The sequence below is a fragment of the Balaenoptera physalus genome (genome assembly GCF_965194825.1).
Source record: "Balaenoptera physalus genome assembly, chromosome: 17".
In the NCBI taxonomy this organism is placed as follows: Eukaryota; Metazoa; Chordata; class Mammalia; order Artiodactyla; family Balaenopteridae; genus Balaenoptera; species Balaenoptera physalus.
The window spans coordinates 73,142,269-73,166,304 of record NC_138895.1 but is presented as its reverse complement, the minus strand read 5'-3'; the positions used below and the strand labels follow the sequence as shown (position 1 = coordinate 73,166,304).

General features: G+C 47.3%; 1 protein-coding gene and 1 long non-coding RNA gene across 4 annotated transcripts in view; one reads left to right on the top strand and one right to left on the bottom strand.

Moving 5' to 3' along the window:
* LOC309647111 overlaps nucleotides 1–24,036 on the top strand; it is a 69,246-nt gene that overhangs the window by 27,514 nt on the left and 17,696 nt on the right. The window lies entirely within an intron of this gene.
* MYC (MYC proto-oncogene, bHLH transcription factor) lies at nucleotides 16,821–21,697 on the bottom strand. Of its 3 annotated transcripts, none has more exons than XM_082434080.1 (3): nucleotides 21,557–21,697; nucleotides 19,099–19,867; nucleotides 16,821–17,859 (listed from the first exon to the last, which is right to left on the bottom strand). In XM_082434080.1, the coding sequence occupies exons 2-3, from the start codon at nucleotides 19,853–19,855 to the stop codon at nucleotides 17,297–17,299; spliced, it is 1,320 nt and encodes a 439-aa protein (XP_082290206.1). In that variant the 5' UTR covers nucleotides 19,856–19,867; nucleotides 21,557–21,697; the 3' UTR covers nucleotides 16,821–17,296. The 3 variants fall into 3 exon arrangements, with proteins under 3 accessions (XP_082290206.1, XP_082290207.1, XP_082290208.1); XM_082434081.1 differs by having other exon boundaries at nucleotides 19,099–19,864; nucleotides 21,557–21,696; XM_082434082.1 differs by lacking the exon at nucleotides 21,557–21,697 and adding an exon at nucleotides 20,077–20,406.

Sequence of the window (24,036 nt, the reverse complement as noted above, 5' to 3'; positions counted from 1 at the left end):
TTCTGATCCCAATAGCTCACAGGAGGGCGTCCTCCCTTTTGGGGCAGTATTCCTGGCTTCCTTAGACTCCTAATTATTCTTTGCCATCCATTCAATCCTATTGCCTCTTTTCTGATCTTAAAGGATTTGAAAGGATTTAGATTTCAAATCTAAAATCAGTTTCCTCTGGCAAGAATGCAGAATGCAGTAGTTGACTTTTACCCCAGGCACAGGGATGCAAAGTTGAATAAATCCAGTTCCTATTTCCAGGAGCTCACAGTATAGGAGAGAAAATTACAATCAACTGTGGTCAGTATAATGACGATAGGGGAAAACTGGAGCACCGGGCTTCCCAAGCTGAGGTAGAGATCCCAGTATAGAAATATGACATGATTTTAGGTGGTACACACTTTTTTAATAGCAATAATTATGTCAGTATACTTTGAGTAAGAATGAGAAAAAAATATATATCCAACACCTCAACCCCATGTTAATGGATGGACCTAGAGATTGTCATACTGAGTGAAGTCAGACAGAAAAAGACAAATATCACAGGATATTGCTTATGTGTGGAATTTTAAAAAAGGGTACAAATGAACTTGTCTACAAAACAGAGTTACAGATGTAGAAAACAAACTTATAGTGGGGTAAGGGGAGTAAGGGGAGAGAGGGATAAATTGGGAGGGGGTAAGGGGAGAGAAGGATAAATTGGGAGATTGGGATGTACATATACACACTACTATATATAAAATAGATAACTAATAAGGACCTACTGTATAGCACAGGGAACTCTACTCAGTACTCTGTAATGACCTATATGGGAAAAGAATCTTAAAAAGAGTGGATATATGTATATGTATAACTGATTCATTTTACTGTACACCTGAAACTAACACAACATTGTAAATCAACTATACTCCAATAAAAATAAAGTCTATAAAAAAATGAAAAAAAATCCCATGTTAAATGCTTCCATTTTTATTCATTTACTCATTCATTCATTTGTTTAACAAATATGTAGTGATGGTTACTCTGTGCCTGGTGCTATTCTAGCCCCTGAGAGTCCAGAAGTGAACAAACAGCCAAAAATCTTGACCTTCATAGATTTCACATCAAATTCAAATAACTTATTAAAACATGAGATGATTTAAAGAAAGAAATCCACAGATAAGCCAGTTCTGCCACTTATTCCATGGGTAACCTCGAACTAGTTTCTTAATCTCTTTGTGCCTCAGTTTCCTTATCTGCAAGATAGGGTAATAGGGTATCTTCCTCACTGGGGTTGTTCTGACTCTCATGTGAGTTGATCATGTGAAATGCACACAGTGTCTGGAACACAGTAAGCCCAATATAAGTGTTTGTTAATTTTTTTTAATCAGGGTAAAAATTTTGAATGACTCTGGGAAGCTGGGAAGCTCAGCCTAGGACATCTTCCTAAGAGCCTGGAGAACTAGTTAAGATGTGTATTTCCCAGGCTTCACCTTAGAGATTCTGACTTAGCAGATTTGGGGCAAGGCCCAGGTGTTAAAGCCCCTCCCCGCTACTACCCTGAGACTAACCCATCAGGGGACTGCTTTAGGGTTCAGATGAAGACTCCTCTAGGGTGGGGTAGGGTGGAGAAATGCCTTCCTGGGTGGTATGGTGTCTTGAAGGACAAACTCTCCAGCGAGTTGGGTTCAGGGGGAGGTGTTTGACAGAGGGACCAACAGGTGCAAAGAAACAGGAGTGAACTGGTTTGCTCGTGAAACTGCAAGAAATTTACCAGGATTGGGGTGCTGGGTCTGTGAGGCTGTTAGCTGACTCTGATTTGAGGAGTCCCTGGCTGGCTGTCCCCAGCACGAAGAGCATGCTGAATCAAGCTCAGTGGAAACCTGCCAACGAGCTTTTTGAAATTGTGAGAAGTTTGCATTTTAGGGCTTAAGTTATTGCACCCAGAAGCCCAAAGCAGCTGCTCTGAGAAAAACTGATTCCAAGAGAACCTTTGATAGAGATCTGCAGGCTGTCACTTTGTCTGCAGGGTTCCCTTTTAATAGCAACTCCTCCTCCAAATGATTTCAGAGGAGAGGGGAAATGGGAAGAGTCTGCCTAATTCTTTAAAGAAAGCAACAGATCACACTCAATGGTCTCATATGTTTTCCGGAAGCTTGGCTGGCAAGCATTGTGAAGGAAGATAATCTCCAACGATTCCTTTCCTAACCCTAGTGTGAGGAAGAGAAAGTGCTGTGGAATCTGATGAATGTAGGTTCAAATTCTGACTCCACCTTGAGCTGGCTGCCTGACCTTGGGCAAACTACACAGCTGCTCAAGACCTCATCTCATCTGTGTGATGAGAATCATGTCAAGAATAAATGCCATGCAGGGGTAAGGGATGAAGAGGTACAAACTCTCAAGTATAAAGTCAGCTACAAGGATATATGGTACAGCAAGGGGAATATAGGCAATATTTTATAATAATTATGAGTGGAGTATAACGTTTAAAAATTGTGAATCACTATATTGTACACCTGGAACTTATATAATATTATACATCAACTATACTTCAATAAGAAATAAAAATAAATAAATAAGCTACAAGGGTACATTGTACAACACGGGGAATATAGCCAATATTTTATAATAACTGTGAGTGGAGTATAACCTTTAAAACTTGTGACTCACTATGTTGTACATCTGAAACATATAATTTGGTACATCAACTATACCTCAATAAAAAAATAATAAAGAAAAAACATACAAAAAAAAGAGTAAGTGACACGATGGGTGTGATGTGTGTGGCACATTGCTTGACACAGAGTAAAAGCTCATTATGTGACAACATGCTAATCATTTTTAATCAGAAAAAGTGAACTGATATCCAGAAACTAAAGAAAGAGGAAGACACCAGCAGAGCCTGCCAAGAGGAAACTTTTCACTTGGGGCTTCTGGAGAAAAAAAATCAGAAGGGTGTGTGGCCAAGAAAGGCTATTTGACTAAGGGCCGAGAATTTCGTTGGGCTTTCTGGGGGGTCACGAATGGCCGTGCAGCCTCAGGGCGCAGAGTAAAGAAATGCTTGGGTGAGTGAGGGAGCTCAAAATGCGGAGAACAGAGGCACCGAATGGAGAGGTAGTTCTCATCTCAGGAAAGTGGCACACACACACCTCCCCCTGGGGGTTCAGCCTTTCGTGGCCGGGAGGAGGAAGGACAGAGCAAAGGAGGTGAGGGTGGGTAGGAAGCAGAAAGAGAAAGCCATGCAGAAAAAGGAAGGAAGGGGGCTTGGGAGTGGTTTGCTGGGCAGAGTGCTGGAGTCAAGAGGAAACCGCCTCCAGTGAACTGAGTTCCTGGTTGCCCTCCCCCAGCTCTGCCCACATCAGTGGGTCCAACCAGGCTCGTGGAAGGCCTACTGCGTGCTCCCCAGTTTGGGCACTGAGAGTGGAGTTGATCGGTGCCACAAACCCAGCCCTGGAGGGGCTTACCCACCTGCACTGACTCGTGAGGCTGAATCGTGTCCCCCCCAGAATTCATATCCACCAGGAATCTCAGAATGTGACCTTGTTTGGCAATAATATCTCTGCAGATGTAATTAGTTAAGATGAGCTCATACTGGATTAGAGCCGGCCCCCAATCCAATAACTATCCTTATAATAAGAAGAGAGGAGACACAGAGATAGATGCAGGGGAGAGGCCACGTGAAGACAGAGGCAGAGACTGGAGTGATGCAGCTACAAGCCAAGGCATGTCAAGGATTGGTGGAATCCACCAGAAGCTAGGAAGAGGCCAGAAAGGATTCTCCCCTAGAGCCTTCAGAAGGAGCATGGCTCTGCTGACACCTGTGTGAGTAAATTTCTGTTCACTCAGCCATACAGTTTGGGGTAACTTGTTATGGCAGCCCCAAGAATCTGATATACCATTGTATGAGTAAAACAGAATGCTGGCACTCCTCACTTTGCAAGGTACCATATTAACCGAAACTTGTGCATATCAGAATCGTGTCCTCGCTTTGCAGGTTCTGTGGTAACTGAGGTCCAGTTTCAGTTAACATGGAACCGTGCAAAGCAACGACTGTCTATACACAGCACTGCCCCCCAACCTGGGAAAGCACAAATTGCTTATAATCAAGAGAAAATTAATAAAGAACAGGACAAGGTGAGTTGTAGAAGAATCAACTGTGTTTGAAGGAAGACCTGAAGGAAGGCCTCCCTGATATAAGTGAATTTTGAAAGATTAGAAGAACAGGCTCTCAGAAAAGTCATCTAGGGGAATGTTGGGGGCCTCCCTTATTTCTTTCAGGGTTCCAATTCTGACTTTACCACTTACTTGCTGTGAGATCTTCTCTACCTGAAGCTAAGTTTCCTCACTTGTGAAATGGTGATCACAAATCGGGGTACGCCTGAGGGACACCCAGACCTGATCATTCACGGCAGCCCCTTTCACTCTCAATGGTGCCCTGGTTTGTATTGAAAACCAACCAAACCAAACCAAAAAAAAAAAAAAAAAAAAAACAGGACTTCCCTGGCCCTAGAGGTCCAGTGGTTAAGACTCCACACTTCCACTGCAGGGGGCGCAGGTTCAATCCTTGGTCCTGGTTGGGGAACTGAGATCCCACATGCCCTGCGGCGTGGCCATAAAACAAAACAAAACAAAACAAAATAAAAATAAAATAAAATAAAAATAAAATAAAATAAAATAAAAACAAACAAAACTTTGGGATTGCTTTTATTTTCTACTTTTCAAATACGAAATGATAGTATCATATGCTTTTCAAACAACAACTTCCCTGGAGATTCTGATATTCAGGTTTCCTGACTGAGAACCGCTTGAATGAATGAGGTGTCTTTGGTTCATTCCCAGACAATTTAGCTTAGGGTTTTAGAGCAAAGCTTCTGGAATTGGACCAAACTGGGTTTACCTCTAAGGTCTACCACTTATTAGCTATGTGACCTTGGCAATTCATTTACCATTCCTCTCCCCAGTCTCAGAGGACCAGTTTTTTCCTTAATGCAACGGAGCTAATAACAGTGCATAATTCATGGAATTGTTAAGATGATTAAATGGTATATGTAAAACCCTTAGCATAATACCTGTCACAAAATAATTATTTCTTTTTTTTTAAATTTTTTATTTGTTTATTTTTGGCTGTGTTGGGTCTTCGTTTCTGTGCGAGAGCTTTCTCTAGTTGCGGAGAGTGGGGGCCACTCTTCATCGCGGTGCGCGGGCCTCTCACTGTCGCGGCCTCTCTTGTTGCGGAGCACGGGCTCCAGACGCGCAGGCTCAGTAGCTGTGGCTCACGGGCCCAGTTGCTCCACGGCATGTGGGATCTTCCCAGACCAGGGCTCGAACCCGTGTCCCCTGCATTGGCAGGCGGACTCTCAACTGCTGCACCACCAGGGAAGTCCAAAATAATTATTTCTTAAATGGGAGTTAAAAAAAAAAAAAAAAGAATTGCACTTAAGCTGTGCAGAGTTTATTCAGGTTTGCTCGGAGGAAGGAGTCTAGACAGTAAGAGTGGCCTACACTACAGCATCCAGATGGCCTGGTGTCGGCTGTATCTGTGGGTCTGGACCCCAGTACAAATTATCTTTAATTGTAGATAATCAAAGAACAAAATATGCAGCCAATGAGACAAGACTCAGAAGATGTTAGGCCCCAGGATTTGGTTGTATTTACACCTTGTTATGGCTTTCAGTTCCCTGTCTCACTGCATTTTTTTTTTTTTTTTTTTTTGCTATTGTGAGGAAAACTTGAAGAATGCTTCATCATACAGAGTTTTTTAGCTGCAAGAAATAGAAACTCCTATTGAGTTATTTAATCCTAAATAGAATTTTCTAGAAGGACATTGGAGAGTTCCCAGAACTGATGGAGACCTGGGAAGCCAGGGCTGAGACAGGCTTGACACAGGCAATGCCAAACACCTACAGAGCCAGACAACTCAGTCTCCCCGGGGACAGGGAGCGACCAGAAAGAATGTGCTCAAACCTCTCTGTTCTGTTCTTGGTTCACTCAAGACTCAAAGTCTTGGGAGAAAAAAAAAAAAATCTGCTTGGTCTCCCCTGGTCATCTCCATGGCTGGAAGAGGTCAGGGCACTCCCTTGGACCTGCCCAGATCACCTACACTGGGTAAGAGGAAATTCCAAAAGTGGATGTGGGTACTTTATCCAAAGAAGAGGGAAGGATGCCTGCAGCCCCAGCACCTCAAGCGCTCCTAAAAGTGGGCCTAGGAAACTCAAGAGTCGCTCTCCCAACCTGCTTCTGAAAGTCAGTGTGCTCCGGACACAGCCCTTCCCCTGCCTGCACCTCAATTTTTCATTTGCAAAAGGGGATGGTCAGCTCGTGTGATATTAGAGGCTTCCCACCCAGAATATTCCCAGACCCCTGGCAGCTCCCACTGCTCTGATCGCCCATTTCCTTGTGTCTAATCCCCCCACCCCTGAGCTCCCAGTCTTGACTTCTTCAGCTCAGAGACCCATTTCTGAGGAACCTGTTGCCAGAGAGAAGTCTGCTGGTGAAACCCCCCAGGCCGGCCCGGGAAGCATTCCACGATAATTTTTCAATTTTCCTGTGGAAAAGGCAGCAGTCTCAGTGCCTGGGAGGGAGATTTGTGAGGTGAGGGAAATGACGGCTTAGTTTGTTAAAAAGAGAGACAGGGCCCGGCCCGTCTCTTGGAGAAACAGCCCCTGGACGCCTGTCTGGCCTGGGTTAACCTGGTGATGGTTCGGGACCTAAGAGGCAAAGATGTGGTTCCTGTCTGACTCCAGATTCTTCAACTGTGGTTCTACCCGCCTTGGCTCCCAGCCCTCACGGAAGGCTTCTGTGGTGCTTCGTCTGGGACCTTCCAGCATCACACAGGGCATTTTGTCAAAAATTCAAAGCAGCCGTAAAAAAGTTTAGACTGGCACAAGCCATCATGGTGCTTGAGGATTCAGGACTTTCTGAAGGATGGTAGCTGTATGAAGTGGCCGGTAAGAAAGTCAGGCTGAGGAGCGGAGCAGACCTGGGCTTGAATTCCACCTCTTCAGCTTCTTCACTGAGGGCCTTCAGGCTATTTTCTTAAATTTTCTTTGCATCTTTCTTCTCGTCTGTAAAATCGGCATAACCACAGTCTCCTATTTGTGTGTTTGTTGTGAAGATTCAAGGAGAAAATGCGTGTGAAGTGCTTTCTCAGTACTGGCCCCGTAGAAAACACTTGATAAATGTTAGTGTTGTTATTATTATTTGGATTATTATTTTTATGTCCCAGTTGGAAAGAATGTCATATTTATGATTATCTGGTCTGAGCTTACTGATCCACGCTACAGACAAAGGTACGGAATACAATGCGTTCCGAAAATGGCCATGAGGAAAATCCAGTGTCCTGGCTCTCAGCATCATGACTTTCAACTTGACCACAACCCAAGGCCACAGGGATGGTGCCACCAAGACCAGAGAGGATCCAGATAAACATAGTAGGAATGATATGACCTCCCCCACTGCAGAGTCTGTCCTTAGACAACAGTCCCAATCCCTTCACAGGGCCCCTGGGGGACCCGGCTTGGAGTCCCCCTTGAGCACCATCCAGGGATGTTCTTCTCCTTGTGCTGCCTGCTCCTTCCATTCTTGTGTGCTCTGCGTTCCTCTAGGTTCTTCCTCTCTCAGAATATTTGGCTTGACTAACTCATACCTATCTTCCATGTCTTGGCTGAACACCTTCCCTGAACCCCTAGGCTGTCAGACACCCCCACGACACTCTGTTCTTCCTCACGCCATTATGTTGGGTTCTTGAATTTATTTAGTTAATTACTTGCGTAAATACTTGTTTAATATCACGATTCTTCACTAGATCGTTGAAACTGTTTCTTCCACACTGGTGCCTACTTTGTATGCAGGAGGTATGCAATAAATATTTGTTGACCTGGGCAGTCTGGGCATGGGGATAAGACCTGGTGTGGCCTTGGAACTGAGCCAGTTTGGAAGATCTATCCCAGTGGTAGGCTGTCCCTAGTTTAGGAGATTATCCTGGATTCACGTAGCCAAGGAAACAAATCCTTTATCTCGAAAGACCTGAGATCTTGAACCAAGTCAGCCAAAAATGAGTAGAGGGCCCTTGGGAAGATTACAGCTTCTCTAGGGGCTTCTAGAAAGCCAAGGCTAAGATTGTCTCCAGCTCTATGTCATGTGTCCCTCAAGGAGCATGGCTGGAACAAACTCCTTTAAACATCAACCTATTGCCTATTTCTGGCCATGGATCTTAGTACATGAGCTCACTGGCTGCATTTATTTTGCAACATTAATTGAGCAACTTCTATATGCCCAGCCAGTGCTTAGCATTGGAGATACCGAGACACATCAGCAAGCAGCTCCAATTCCAACAGGGAAGCAAGAGGAGCACCTGGGCCATTTCAGTGGAGTTTTTAGATGGGAAACAGCAGGAAGTTGAGAAACCTGGTGACGTGGAATCAGGTGACCTAGGGCTGAATCGCTGCTCTGACACTTCCTTGCTATATGACCTTGAGAAAGTCACCTGATGACTCTGAATCTCAGGACCCTAAAGTGTATGATAAGGAAGCAAGTGTTTTCATCTCATGGGGATGTTGTGAGATAAAATAAAACAGGCAAATAACCTGCTGAATGATTGTCACAGTGCTTAACTCTTATTAGCTACTGTGAACAAAAGTGTACGAAAGGGAACCAGAGGGGGCTTCCCTGAAGAGGTGACATTCAAAATGAGACATGGAAAGTGTGTGATGAACATTATTCAGGTCGAGAAACTGAGATCCAGAGGAGGGAATGTGCCTGGCATTTGAGAAAAAATGCAAATTGCCTCAATAAAATTGTACGGACTGATATAGCAGCAGGCTGGACAGGTAAGCTAGGGCAGGTCATGAAGAGGTACAAAGATGTTTGTACTTTATAGTCAGAGTAAGGAGAGCTCCTAAATTCTTGTATGTCAGGGAGGGATCTGATCAAAGACCACTCCTGTTGCTTTGAGGAGACCAGATTAGGGGCAGTGAGAAGCTACTGTGGAGACTTAGGCACGAGGTGGTGGTGAGCAGAGAGTGGTGGTAATCAGCAAGGAGACACGGGGACAGAGCTGAGGGGAAGTTAGGAGGCAGGATCTAAAGGACTTGCTGATGCGTTAGAAATGGAGGAGGAGAGAGGGAGAAGAGGAAGCGGAAATTCTCATTTACTGAACCAGTGCTGGACCCTTTCTCATATACAACCTCATTTAATTCTCTCAACAGCCCTGACAGAGAGGTATGATTCCCATATACTCCCAGCCTCCCCTTTATTTCCTTTTCTCCCTGCAAATTGGGAAAGTCAGGCTCAGAGCAGCAAAGTCCTTTGCTCTGGGTCACACAGCCAGCAGGTGGCACAGCCAGACTGAAACTTAAGGTGTCTTCAGCGGTGACCATTAGTTCCCAAACTTATTTCTTCATCCCCATCACTTGTGGAACTTTAAAAAAAAATACGGATCCTAGACCCCACCCTTCTGGACGTTCTGGTTTAGTAGCTCCGAGCGGATCTTTTGTGAAAAGATCCTCAGGTGATTTTGAGAATTAGTCAGGCTTTTAAAACATCTGGCCTCTTCCATGCACTACCGTTACCCAGTGAGTCAGTCTAGGGAACAGCCGTTCTTTTTGTGCACAAACCTTTGCATTTCAGGAATTGTCTTTCTCATGCTGGATGGGGCTTTCAATCACAAGTGTGACCCCAACTCCACCAAAGGAGGAGGGCTGGGAACCAAGCTGATCAACCAGCCTCAGGGTGGACATGTGACACCAGGGGACCGATCAGAATCCTTTCTGAGGCTTTTCCTTGAGGGGGAAAGAGGGACCCGCTTTCTTTGAGGAGCCTGTGTTAACCTATGGCTGCTGGCAGCCATCTTTGCCCCAGGTGGGGAGATCCTGACTGAGATGAAGATATGGAAAGAATCCTGAAGCCACTGTTTGTTTGAGCCCCTAGATCCAGTCACCCTTGGGCTTTTTCAGTTACATAAACTAATTACATACCTTTTGTCCCCCCACCCCGCGTCTACCAGTTAAAGCTCAATTTCTGTTGCTTGCAACCTATAGATCCTGACTGAGACTCAGAGACACTTTTGCTGAGCCTTCTGCCATCTGGAATGAATTAGGTAGACATCACAGAGGGGAATAGATTTGGCATGAGCTGAGCACAGAGCATTGGATTGAACAGGGTAAAAAAGATGGACAACTCCAGAATGTAGACACTTAAAGTGTATGGCAAATACATGCATTCATTTGTTGATACACTCATTCATTCATTCAGCACAATCTTATATGCTAGATACTATGCCTGCCCTATGGTGTACAGTGATGGAGAAAGTCATAGTATGTATCCTCAAGGAGTTTAGAGTCTAGCAAGAGAGAGAGAGAATTAAACAGGTTATTTCTATACAGATGAACGTGTCCTGTGAGAGCAGAGGGCTCTGGGAGCCTAGAGGAAGAGACTTGGCCTTGCCTTTGACATTGCGACTGGGAAGAGTCACTCTCTGTAGGAGTGGCCATGTTCAAGAAGGCATCCTCCTCTCACCTACTCCACTTATATTCCCCTTTAGAGTTCCAGGCAACGTGCTTGGCGCCAGGCAAAGATGGAAGCTGCCCTTGAGATACTTACATTTAGCTCCATCATTCCTGTTCTCCTGTATCTTCACTTTTCTCCCTCTCAACTTCATCCCATCAGGCTACAAACTAATGATCTCTTTATCTTCAATAAGATAAAATCAAGATCCAATTAAGCAAATCAAACCAAATACAGATCCTTGTCTTCATTTGATAAATCCATCTCTTTCCTTATCTTGAGAGCTAGCTTCTTGAAAAGGTTGTTGAGAATCTGTTTCTACTTTGTCTCCTGCTCATTTTCAATGCCCACAACACCATGAAAAAGGCCCTTCATTCAGCCATTGACCAAGAAATTGTTGAAAAAAAAAAAAAAAAAGAAATTGTTGAGTTGCTGTTCAATGCCAGGCATTTATGTTGGCACTGAGTGAAGATTCATTGGTGAACAGGACTGATGTGATTCCATTCCTCAAGGCAAGACAAACGATTTCTATAAAGAGTGGGGAGTATTTGGGTAGTCAGTTGTGGTCTCCTAGGGAACCTTGTCTAGTGGTCAGAGAATACTAGGAGGTGAACTATGAAGGATGAATAAGAGCATGCCAGGCTTGTGGGCGTTGTGTTGGTGGATGGGTGGATGGTGGGTCAACAGTGTTTGAGCAGAGGGGACAAAGCATCTGATTGGGAAACCAGAGTGATGACATCTTTCTGAGTCAGTGGAAGCCAGTGTGTGAAGAACTTGGAAGTGTAGGACAGCTTTGGACATCATCTGGAGGGTAGCAGGAACCCTCTGAAGGGATTTAAGCAAGGGAGGGGCATAATCATATTTGTGATTTAGAGAGATCTTGGGGGTGGCAATGATGGAGAAGCCAGTGAATGGTTCTCAACTTTTTCAAGCCCTAGAGCAGCTTGTTAAAACACAGTTTCCTGGGGCCCATCTCCTGAGATTCTAATCCAGGGGACAATGTGTTTGCATTTGCAACAAATCCACAGGCCACGTTGGTGTTGATGGCCCAGGAATCACACTTTGGAAACTCCTGGAGAAGGTATTACAGGAGGGCAGGGTGCTGGGAGAATGGTTAGGCAGATGTTTCAAGTGATGGATCGAATGGAAGGAAAGAAGGAGAGGAAGGACCTTGAGTGGATGGGCTGCTGTCCCACTGGGGAGGAGTTGTGGTCAAGAAGATGCTTCCATATTGCTAAGTCCCGTGGACCATTCTCTGCACATCCTGCTGCCCCTGTTGCTGCCTCTGATACTTCTGATAGAAGGGCTTCTTCCTAGAGTTGTCTCCCTCCTAAAAAAAAAAAAAAAAAAAAAAAGTGTCTTCTCCTTTGTTCCTCTTCCAGCATTTCCTGGGCTCTTTCCTTGATTCCATTTTCTCTGGGCGGTGGGGGGTGGTCTTCAGCAGCTCCCAGAGCTTTAACCCCTTCCTCCTACATAGTACACTCAAAAAGTGTTTGTAAAATAACTTAGAGTCTAACTGCCTTCGTTTCCTTTGTTCTCCAGTAATCCATAGGTGAGCCAGGGCTAGGACCTTATCTATCTCATTTATTTTAGCATCTCTTCACACCCCCAGCACACTGTGGGCACACAGTAGGTGCTCAATAAATATTTTTGAACGAACGAATAATTCCTGCTCTCACCATTTTGCCCACTCTGTGAATGCAGGCAAATTACTTAATCTCTCAAAGTTTTCAATCCCCTTATATGTAAATTGGGGATTGGGAATTGAATTTACCTTCTAAGGGTTGCTTTGGGGATGAAATAAGATAAATGCCTGTAAAGTATTTAGCACCTAGTAAAGATTGACTACTATTGTTGTTGTTTGGTTTTTATTGTTGGCGCTTGTGTGACTTTGGGAGAACTATTGAACTTGTCTAAACTTCAGTGTCGTCACATTCAGAAATTGCTCTCCAGCTGGGCTGCTGGGAGGGTCCAGTGAGAAGGAGGGTCTGGCAGATAGGAGGTGTATAAAGAAGGCTAATTCTCTCTCCCTGAGTTCTCCCATTCCCTGCCCCTAGAGACCCCTGACTGCACTGGCCTCTTTTATCCCTAGATGGGCTGACGGGGTGACAGGGGAAGAAAGTGTTGGGGACTGTGGCTGCGCTGCTCCCAGGCATTGTGTAAAAACAAAGCACATTCCTTTTTTTTTTTTTTTTAACATCTTTATTGGAGTATAATTGCTTTACAACGGTGTGTTAGTTCCTGCTTTATAACAAAGTGAATCAGTTATACATATACATATACCCCCATATCTCTTCCCTCTTGTGTCTCCCTCCCTCCCACCCTCCCTATCCCACCCCTCTAGGTGGTCACAAACCACCGAGCTGATCTCCCTGTGCTATGCGGCTGCTTCCCACTAGCTATCTATTTTACATTTGGTAGTGTATATCTGTCCATGCCACTCTCTCACTTTGTCACAGCTTACCCTTCCCCCTCCCCATGTCCTCAAGTCCATTCTCTAGTAGGTCTGTGTCTTTATTCCCGTCTTACCACTAGGTTCTTCATGACTTTTTTTTTTTTTTTTTTTTTTTATGGCTGTGTTGGGTCTTCGTTTCTGTGCGAGGGCTTTCTCTAGTTGTGGCAAGCGGGGGCCACTCTTCATCGCGGTGCGCGGGCCTCTCACTATCGCGGCCTCTCTTGTTGCGGAGTACAGGCTCCAGACGCGCAGACTCAGTAGTTGTGGCTCACGGGCCCAGTTGCTCCGTGGCATGTGGGATCTTCCCAGACCAGGGCTCGAACCCATGTCCCCTGCATTGGCAGGCAGATTCTCAACCACTGCGCCACCAGGGAAGCCCATGACCTTTTCTTTTTTTTTCCTTAGATTCCATATATATGTGTTAGCATATTGTATTTGTTTTTCTCTTTCTGACTTACTTCACTCTGTATGACAGACTCTAGGTCCATCCACCTCGCTACAAATAACTCAATTTCGTTTCTTTTTATGGCTGAGTAATATTCCATTGTATATATGTGCCACATCTTCTTTATCCATTCATCCGATGATGGACACTTAGGTTGCTTCCATGTCCTGGCTATTGTAAATAGAGCTGCAATGAACATTTTGGTACATGACTCTTTTTGAATTATGGTTTTCTCAGGGTATATGCCCAGTAGTGGGATTGCTGGGTCGTATGGTAGTTCTATTTTTAGTTTTTTAAGGAACCTCCATACTGTTCTCCATAGTGGCTGTATCAGTTTACATTCCCACCAACAGAAAGCACATTCCTTTTAACCTCAGAAGATCTACAACCTAACACTTCCCCTCAACTGTGTCTTCCTAAAGAGCTTAGTGTAGGCTAATATTGAAAGAAATAAAATTTAAAACAAAATGAGAAATCAACTCAGAGTTATTGTAAATCACCTCAAACCAGTTTGGCAAAGTGAACATTCTTGGGTGTTTCTTCTACATTTGGAATTAGTCTCTAGAGTGATGAAAATAAAAACAAAAATTAATGAATGGAATTAGTCTAGATTCTCTGCCGAAGGATCTAGACTAGAGAAAGGTTATTGCTATAGCTTTCGTGGTGAGTGGCAGAGTCTTTTTAGATTTTTTTTTTAAACAGGTCCCTGTTCTTATCCTATTGGCTTGTGTCTACACTCCTTCTCCTTTGAAATAGGTGTGTAATGGTCTATAACCTTAAAAGAGGAAACTTGTAAAGCTACTAGTGCATTTATAGATAGTGTCAGGGGACACCCTTCAGCCTCTTTTAACCTAAGGGTATGCATTGCTGTGAAGAAATGTTTCTTCCAGAAACAGTGTTTCTTCTAAGGGGCCCTTATTGTGTATACTAACAAATTCTCATCAGCTATTGCAATCAAGCTGCCGAAAACCCCCTAACACGATTGTTTTGTCATCTTTACCAAGCTTTGTCTTAAAGACCAGCAGAGAACTCTACTTACACATCCTAGCTGTGAGTAACCTACTTATGAAGCTGGGGTTGTGAGAACTTTGTGCATTTAAAAATTTGATTGATTGTTTTTATAATGTGGATCTCCTTTGTTGCTTCCAAATGGCAGCATAAAGTAACACTTCCTTCCTCTTTATACATTCCATCCCTAAACAAAACCACTCCAGGAATCCCCTGGGGAAGGCATTAATTCCTGGACAGTCTCCTGGGTAAAACGCATAGTTAATATTAACTTATTCCTTCCTGTATATTCCTGACCAAATCATAAGCTCCGCCCCTCCATCTCCAATTCTTGATCATTGTTACCTACAAAATAGATTACACAATGGTATAAACCCTGGGGACTCCCTGCATTGGCTATGAGGGCCAAGTTGTGTTGAGGTCAAGGTCAGCCTGATTTTCTGGAAAGAAGTTGGCATCTATTCTGTTTTCAGAACGTTCCCTGGCTTCCTAAAGCTAAGAGGGGGCCTGATAGGTAGTTGGCGTGGTTCCCTTTCATCTCCACAGCCAAACTCTGCATCCCGAAAGTTGTTTCCTGATAATTTGGAACGGGGAGTTGTTTTTCTAGTGAGGAACACTCTCTCCTATTCCTCAGGCTTGCCCAGACTTCGTGATTCAAACTAACACCTTCCCTGTTCCCAGGTGAGTCACTCCAGGGCTGTACTCCAGGCACAAAGGGGTAAACAGTGAATCCTTTAAGATGGCCCCCACTTTTGTAACACTTTGAGCTACTCAACTTCTGTGGGTTGTATCCCCCTTTGAATTTAGGATGTAGGGTGTGACAGCTTGAAGCTATTAAGGTAGGACTTAGGATCCAGAATAAAGGATCAAGAAAAAGACATTAAGGACTTGAATAAATTATTCTAGGGGTCAAAGCCAAAGACAGTAATTATTTATTGATTTATGGGTCATGGTGGATTTAAATCCCCAAGCGAGTACAGGGATCTGAAGATCTACTCGACGTTGAGACAATGAGATAATTAGAACAGCGATAGTAACTTCCATTTGCCTATGTAGTCAGTGTTCTAGTTTCTGGTTTGGACCGTGGGGTTTTCAAAGGCTTAAAACTAATAATAACAACATTCAAAAATGCCTTTTCATGTTCTAGTGATAAGCATGTGTCATGCACGTCCCGGTGTGAAAGAGGTTGGAAGAAGGGGAGTTTGTTGTTTCCAAAATAATGACTCACATGACAAAGAGTAACTATGTTTTATTTTATGATCTGAACAGTAGCATTTCCATATTGGCCATTTCCCAGGAGCAACCAGTGAATCTCATTTAACAAATGGTTAAGGTAGGAGTGGATGAGCCGTGGGTTTCTCATTGTGAAAGGAATAATTCAGCAATGAACAACAAAATAAAAACAAAAACAAAACAAAACGAAAAAAGAGGAACCGAGGTCCCAGCAGCCCTAAATGCTGAACCTCAAATCACGTATTCCACTTGATTGGTGACTCCTGGCCTCGTGACCGGCCAGTTTATTGCTACTGGCTTGTCTGAGAGGTGGTCTAGCACAGGTTAAGCCTGGGTTGGAATCCTTGCTCTACCCCTCATTATCAGTGGACCTTGGGCACGTGGATAAGTCTTGCTGTGCCTCAGTTTCCCTATTATGGGGAAATCAACAGTACCTCCTTCATACGGTTGCTGGGGAGTTATCATAAGGAAAGTGCATAGAAAAATGCCTGGCACTTAAATAGTTACCCCTTGGGTCAGTCCATCAGGCCCCAAACCAAAAGCATTCTTGTACTGCAGACACAGGATGAACTAAAGCATGATAGCAAAGTGATACGTGTTTTTCAACAAACATGGGACCTGGATTCAGCCTTTTACTGTGTGGCTGAGGAGAAGTTATATAACCACTCTGAGCTTCTATATTCCCTTGTTTGTAAAATAGGGTTAATAACTTGCCTCCCAGAGCACCTGGTAGGAGCAGGCAAGCAGCAAAAGTTGGTCCCTGCTCTTCCCCCATCAACTGTTTCAATGGGCAGGACGCCTGGACTGCAATGGAGCTGGGGAATGGCATGGAAACTCCAGAGATTTTCCTTCATCTTCCTCCCAACCCCCAGTCCTCACCCCCCTTTGTGTTCTTAACTGTTATCTTTAACCCTTTTGCCTACCTCTAACCCTCTCACCAGCCTACTGCCCTTTCATTCTTTGAAGTATCAACTCTAGCCCTTATCACAAATCTCCAGGAAGCATCTTATAACCCTGAGAACTTAAAGACCTTAAGGCCCCAGACCCATTAGAACAAAGGAAAGCCCTCACCCTTTCTTAAATAACTTCTTTTCCCATCTTCTAAGCTCACTCCCTTAAGGGCCAAATTCTGTTAATTTGTAATTGATGAAAAGAGAATGAGGACGGAAAAAAAAAAAAAAAAAAGAAAAGAAACAAAACACTCACAACTTAAGATCTGGCTCAATTATATTTGCCAGGCATTTTATTTTTTTCTAAAAACAATAGAAAAAAATCAACTTTAAAAAGGAAAATGTACTTAAATAAAAAAATTATGGTATAACTGCTATAAAGGTTTTATTAAAGTTATTTACATTTAATGGCTATATTTACAAAGGAAAATTGGATAAAGTTCAGGATTTCGTAAAAACAATTCTTAAATACAAATCTGTTAAAGGAAAAAAAAAAAAGATGGTAAGCATAAAAAAAGTTCTTTTATGCCCAAAGTCCCATTTGAGGCAGTTTATATTATGGCTAAACCTTTCAGTCTTAAGATCCAGCCAAGGTTGTGAGGTTGATCATGCATTATGCAAAAAGTTCATACGTAGGGAGTTCTGTCAGAAGGAATCGTTTTCCTCACTTTCCCTTAGTAACCAATGAAAATTTCATGAGGGATTCATTCCAGTTCCTCCCTCCAATAGGTCAATTTATGCGCAAGAGTTCCGTAGCTGTTCAAGTTTGAGTTTCAACTGTTCTCGCCTCTTCCGCAACTCGTCTTTTTCTGAAATGAGCTTTTGCTCCTCTGCTTGGACGGACAGGATGTATGCTGTGGCTTTTTTAAGGATAACTACCTTGGGGGCCTTTTCATTGTTTTCTAACTCCGGGATCTGGTCACGAAGGGCAAAAAAGCTGCGTTTCAGCTCGTTTCTCCTCTGGCGTTCCAAGACGTTGTGTGTCCGCCTCTTGTCATTCTCCTCGGTGTCCGAAGACCTGGGGCTGGCACATTTGCGATTGTTGCTGATCTGTTTCAGGACCCTGCCACTGTCCAACTTAGCCCTCTTGGCGGCGGGATAGTCCTTCCTAGTGGAGGGGGGTGCTGCATAATTGTGCTGATGGGTGGACACGTGGCATCTCTTAAGGACCAGCGGGCTGTGAGGAGGTTTGCTGTGGCCTCCGGCAGAGGGTGACCCCGATTCTGACCTTTTGGCAGGGGGCTGCCTCTTTTCCACAGAAACAACATCAATTTCTTCCTCATCCTCTTGTTCTTCCTCTGTACGAAGAGAAAAAGGAATCACCCGGTTAGCAAAGGTTTCCTTAAAGCAATCAGTGACCAGATTAAATCAATACTGTGCAAATACAAGGCATTATTAGGTAAGAAAGGACCCTGAGGAATTCCCTGGCAGTCCAGGGGTTGAGACTCCATGCTTCCAATGCAGGGGGTGCAGGTTCCATCCCTGGTTTGGGAACTGAGATTCACACACTGTGTGGCGTGGCCAGAAAAAAAAAAAAAAAAAAAGGACCCTGGCACAAAGTTATCCCCAGAGAACTAGCCAATCGTCTCTGCTCTTCTTCTCATGAAGAGACAGTCTCAGGGAGGAAAATGACAGCTGGGTTTATGGCACAGACAAGAAAATTACAATTTACCAGGATACAACATTGATGCAAATTCTTACCTAAGACTTAATGAGGTGCTGGACACACCCAAACAAAGCACATTCCCAAGCACCTTCTCTTTGCAAGGGACTTTACCAAGAACCCTTCAGGTGTTGCAAATGATAGCTGCAAATCTTTGGTATGACTTTAGCAATCCCTATTTTACTGGAAGTGAAAAAAAAAAAAAAAAAAAAAAGTCTTGCAGCTTTGCCAAAAGTCCTAGGGGGTGGGGGATGGAAAAAAGGAGTACAGTTTTGGAAAGGACTTGCTTTGTAGTGTTCAAAAGAGGCTGGAAAGATCCCAGCTCCTCAGTCCATACATTTTTGAGGCACTTTCACTGGCTTACAGCACTCAGGTGGATGGCTGCCCAGCTTCTGCCCACTGCCCCTCTTCGTTTTTGTTGATCTGCAGTCCATTAAATTCCAACAGCTTCTCAGAAGTTCAGGCAGGTCATTCATTCACTCTCGAAGAGATCAATCCTCTCTTAACTTCATCACGATCCCCCCACCCCCCCCAGGGCAATTAAAATGCTTAAGAGGGGTAAAGAGGGAGCGGATTGAGTTGCTAGATAAGCTAGAAGATTTAAAAACCCAAATGAAATTCCTAAGGGGAGGGAGGGGAAAGGAGGGGCCTGGCCACGAGGGCGATCTTAGGGGAAGGAATGGGAGGAACACTAAAGCCCAGTGTTTCAGGGATGAGGAGCTCCCAGACCCTTCCAGGCCTGCCATTTCTTTTCCAAATATAAGAAAAGAGAAAAGGCAGGGGCCACGGAAGTGGCCCCTTGCATTGGCAGCCAGTGAGAATGGGAAAGACAGCCAGCCACCCCCTCTGACGGGCCTGGAGGGTCCCAGCTTACCAGAGTCGCTGCTGGTGGTGGGTGGTGTCTCCTCGTGGAGCGCCAGGGGCTCGGGACTGGCCCGCGGGGAGGACGCGGCGGAGGAGAGCAGAGAGTCCGAGGACGGGGAGAAGGCGGTGGAGTCGGGGGAGGCGCAGGGCTTGGGCGAGCTGCTGTCGTTGAGCGGGTAGGGGAAGACCACGGAGGGGTCGATGCACTCGGAGGCGGCGGCGCTCAGGTCCTGCAGGTACAAGCTGGAGGTGGAGCAGCCGCCGTGCCCGCGGGCGGGGCTCGGGCTGCCGCTGTCTTTGCGCGCAGCCTGGTAAGAGGCCAGCTTCTCCGAGACGAGCTTGGCGGCGGCCGAGAAGCCGCTCCACATACAGTCCTGGATGATTATATTTTTGATGAAGGTCTCATCGTCGGGGTCGCAGATGAAGCTCTGGTTCACCATGTCTCCTCCCAGCAGCTCGGTCACCATCTCCAGCTGGTCCGCCGAGGAGAAGCTGCCGCCGCCGCCGCCGTCGTCTCCCCTTGGGGAGAAGGACGCGACCGTGACGTACGAGGGCGAGCAGAGCCCGGAGCGGCGGCTCGGGGACAGGGGCGGGGTGGGCAGCAGCTCGAATTTCTTCCAGATATCCTCGCTGGGCGCAGGCGGCTGCAGCTCGCTCTGCTGCTGCTGCTGGTAGAAGTTCTCCTCCTCGTCGCAGTAGAAATAAGGCTGCACCGAGTCGTAGTCGAGGTCATAGTTCCTGTTGGCGAAGCTGACGTTGAGGGGCATCGCGGCAGCCTGCTGGAGGGGGCACACAAAGGCGGGGGCAAGTCTTCAGTTAAGGGGGTCTTGGTTGGTGCCGAAATCCCGCGCAGCGCGCCCCGCGCGCCACAATCCAGAACCACTCCCCTTCCAGCGCTGTTCCCAAATGGGGCCGGCGGGGGGGGGGGCAAAAAACCAAAACAAAAAGGCACCCTTTTACCCCCTCTGGGTGACCCTCAGACACACACTTGGCGAAGCAGCTCCGTAGCGCCCGCGGAGCTTCCGTCCCCCGGGAGCCCGGAGCGCCAAGTCCGGTAATCGGCCCGGCGACCGCCGAGCAATCGAAATCGGCTTTGGCCTCCTTAACAGGCCGGGGGAGGCGGCGATGGTGGTGGTGGTGGTGGAGGGGGGTGTGGAATACGATCTGCCAAACGCCGAGGCGCAAAGTTTTGCGCCACCTGAAGGAGGCTGCGAGAGGCGCCGCGGCGGGAGCGGCTGCGCGCGGCCCCCTCCCGCGCCGGGGCCCCTCGCGCCGCGCCCGTTCCCACTCGCGCCCTTGCCGCGCTCCTTCCCCCGCCGGCGCCACCGCCCCTCCCAGCCTCCCTTCTCCGCCTCCTGCATCCCTACCCCCAGCGCGCCCCCCTTCCTTCCTCTGCCGGCTTTTCTTCTTTTCCCTCGCGGGCTGGAGTGGCAAGCTCAGCTTCGAGCCTTAACCCCCGCCCCGCCAATACATAAAAGGGGAGTGTTAAATAATAACAGGGGCACCTCCCTTCAACACCCAATACAGCGCCGCAACTGCGCCAGAGACCCTGCTACGATTCCGCGCCCGGAGCCGGGCGTCTTCCCCTCACCCGCCGAGGGTAGCAGCTGTTCTGGAAAAGCCCCGAGCCCCGCTCCTTGCCGTCCTCCGCATCTCAGGGGCGCAGGGACACCCGCGCGGGGCCACCAGAGGCGGCCTGGGAGCCAAGGCTGGGCGCAGAGATTTGTCCTCGTTTCCCCCCGAGTCAATAATTCCAGGAGAATCGGACACATCTTTGCCCCAGCCTCCCTTCCCCCCCACTCCCCGCGCCTCGCCAACACCAAATCTTAACCTCTCTGTAGACCAAGATCTTTAATTTTATTATCCTTTTTAAAAGCCAAATGCCAACTTCTAAAAGGAGCCGGGGGCGAATTGGAAACGCCGCGGGGATCGGCGGGCGGGACGAGCCGCAGTGTGTCTGTCTCCGGCTGTCAGAAATGCGGTAAGCCGAAATTTAAATGCCCTTTCCGAGACGGGGAAAAGTCAGAGGCTGCGGAGCTCTCTCGCTCACACACGCAATATGTAATTCTTACTCCAAGGAGCTCAGGATGTAAAGGGTTTTCTGCCACCGAGAAGCATACCCTTCTCTTCTCTTCCCAAAAGGCCAAAAGCAATTAATGCAATAAAGGAAGAATGTCCAACCGGCCGGGGTCAGCGTCCATCTACATACGCAAAAACCTCTCAAGGCTACTTTCAAAAACGCACCCTGTTTTCCCTCTGCCTTCCCCTCTCCCATCTTGACAAGTCACTGTACCCCGACCCAGTTCTGGTTCGTCTTCACTCCACCCCGACCAACCACAACTACTCTGAGAAAAGTGTCAATAGCGCAGGAATGGGAGAAAAGACACACCGATCCGGGCATTCGACTCATCGCGGCATTACTGCGGTAGCAAAAATAAATTAAAAGGCCAATAGGTCCGGGTGCTCACCGGGTTTTCCACTCTCCGAAGGAAATCCAGCGTCCAAAAAGCGGCGAGGAGCGCCTTTCAGAGGCGCTGGTCGTGGGCAGCGGCGGGGAAAAGTGACTCCCCCAAAAGGCAGAAGAGCCTCTCCGCGTCCGGGGAGTCGCGTTGTCGCTCGGGTGTTGTAAGTTCCAGCGGGCAGTGGGCAAAGTTTCGCGGATGCGGCGCGGGTGGCGGGCCGCTGGCGGGGGTCGGCGGGAAGGGTGGGGTGGGGGCGGCCGGGCCCGAGGCGCAGAAGCCCCCCTTTCACTCCGGATCTCCCTTCCCCGGGCGGCCGGAGCGCGACTCCGCTCGCTCGGCTGCCTCTGCTCTTCCACCCTCGAGGGCCCGCCCGCTCGCTCCCTCTGCCTCTCGCTGGAATTACTACAGCGAGTCAGATAAAGCCCCGAAAACCGGCTTTTATACTGCTAAGGCACGGCCCCTCCCCTCTGTTCTCTTTTTCCCGCCAAGCCTCTGAATAGCCCTGCCCTTCCAGAGGCAGTTGGGGAGCCAGGCGGCGGCCGGGGCGCGGCGGCGGCAGGGGCAGCCGCGAGATGCGCAGCCCGGGGGTCCTTGGCCGCGCAGACCCTCGCCTATAAAAGGCCGGTGGGCGGGGATTCACAGGAGAGGATCTTTTTTCTTTCTCCCCCGCCCTCAGCTTTGGGAACTCGGGAGGGGCGCTGGTGGGGAGGGAGGGCCGGAGGGGAGGAGACTCAGCCCTTTGAGCCTGGCACTCCAGTGCGCCGAGCTCTCGGATGTAAACACAGTAATAGCGCCGCATGAATTAACTGCGCGCGCCTACCATTTTCTTTTGCTCCCGCTCAAACCTTCTCTCTTTCTCTACTGCTGGCTCCTGTGGGGCAGCGCTCTGTTTGACAAACAGCATACTTGTCCTCTGTGCTTCAATCATCGCGGGCAGAACAGCTGAGCTCTTCGCGCTGAGCATACACCGTGTACCCACGGCCACGCCACGCACGTCCCGGGCGAACGGGCGCCTCCCTAAGGCCGGGGAAAGGGTAGCATTTGGAAAATAAGTCCTAAGAAGAGAGGCGGAAAGAAGGGGGTATTGACTGGCGCGCGCTCTGAGTGTGTGGGGCATTGAGTGGCGATGGGGATAAATGATCAGAGGTATAGGGAGGAAAATGGTGCCTGGAATTATTAAAATAATTCAGCAACGCACTGCCACGTATACTTGGAGAACGCGTTATGAATAAACACCCACTGTATTTGTTGGGGGGGGTGTTATTCATTCTGTGTGTGTGCAGCTATCTCAGCGGGGTACCGTCCACCCAGAATGAGTCCCCCAAATTGCTGCCAAAGCCGCAGACGACCCCCCCCACCCCCGGCCCCGCCCGCGCAGACCTACACGGATCTCCGCGGGAGCCCGCTTTCCCCCCCACCCAGTACGCGCTAATCCCTGAGATCCTTCTGCGGGTCCCGGAGCTGGAGTAAGGCAGGAGCGCGCCTGCGGGTGCGCGCTGCGGGACCCCTCCCCTCCCCCGCCCGCTCTCGGCAGGTCTGCACCCCCAGCCCACCCCCGCGCCTCTCACTCGGAGTTCCCAATTCCGCAGCCGGGTTTCAGAAAAGAGACGAATCCTCTCTGCGCCCCGTGGTGTCGGTTTGCACACTCTGGGGCTCCCAGGTTTGGGGAAAATCAAAGGCGCTAGACGGAAGGATACTGACTGGGGAGGGGGGGAGGCGCGAGCCGTGGGATCAGACTCCCCAGAAGAGGGAAGGAGGCGAGCTGGCGGATCCACCCTGGGGAGTCAGCAGAGTCCCTGGTGAAGAAAACCGTTAACTCTTTCCTCCTCGGACAAATCGGACGTTGACTTCCTTTCTGGGTCTGCTTTCCTCTTTATTATTGGACAAAAAAACAAAAAACCAAAAAACAAACAAAACCCACATCGATTCTGATCTAAGGAGAGGGGCCAAGTATTACTTCCGTGTCTTTTTTTTTTCGGAGGGGGGGTTGTCTTGAGCCAATTAAAAATTGGCCGAATTTCAGGCATTGATTTCCTAGTTCACTGACTCTATAAATTTTTTTCTGAATACCATAGTGAAGTACGTATGCCTAATCCACGTACATGTATGTACATTTCATGTACACGTCGACCTAGAATTTTGCCCAACACGGCACATGACTTGTTCGCTCCCTCAGTGAATCTATATTTAATATACAATACATATTCCCTCGGGATTTGCTATTCTGCATTACACTAGGGCCTTAAAAACAGGCAATCTTCCCCAGCCCTGGTCCCTCACCCAAAGACATTTTAAGTAAACTTTTCCACGCCCCTCCCCCCTCATTCCAAAAGAGAAAAAAATTCGGGGCAGGGAGGGGCTCGCGTATAACATGCTTGTGTTCGAGATAGATTATTACCCGTTGAGTTTGCTGCTCGGCGTTCAATTGTTAAATGAGTAGTAACTTCCTCCAAATCAGGTACACGGCACAATTCTGTTTTAAGGAT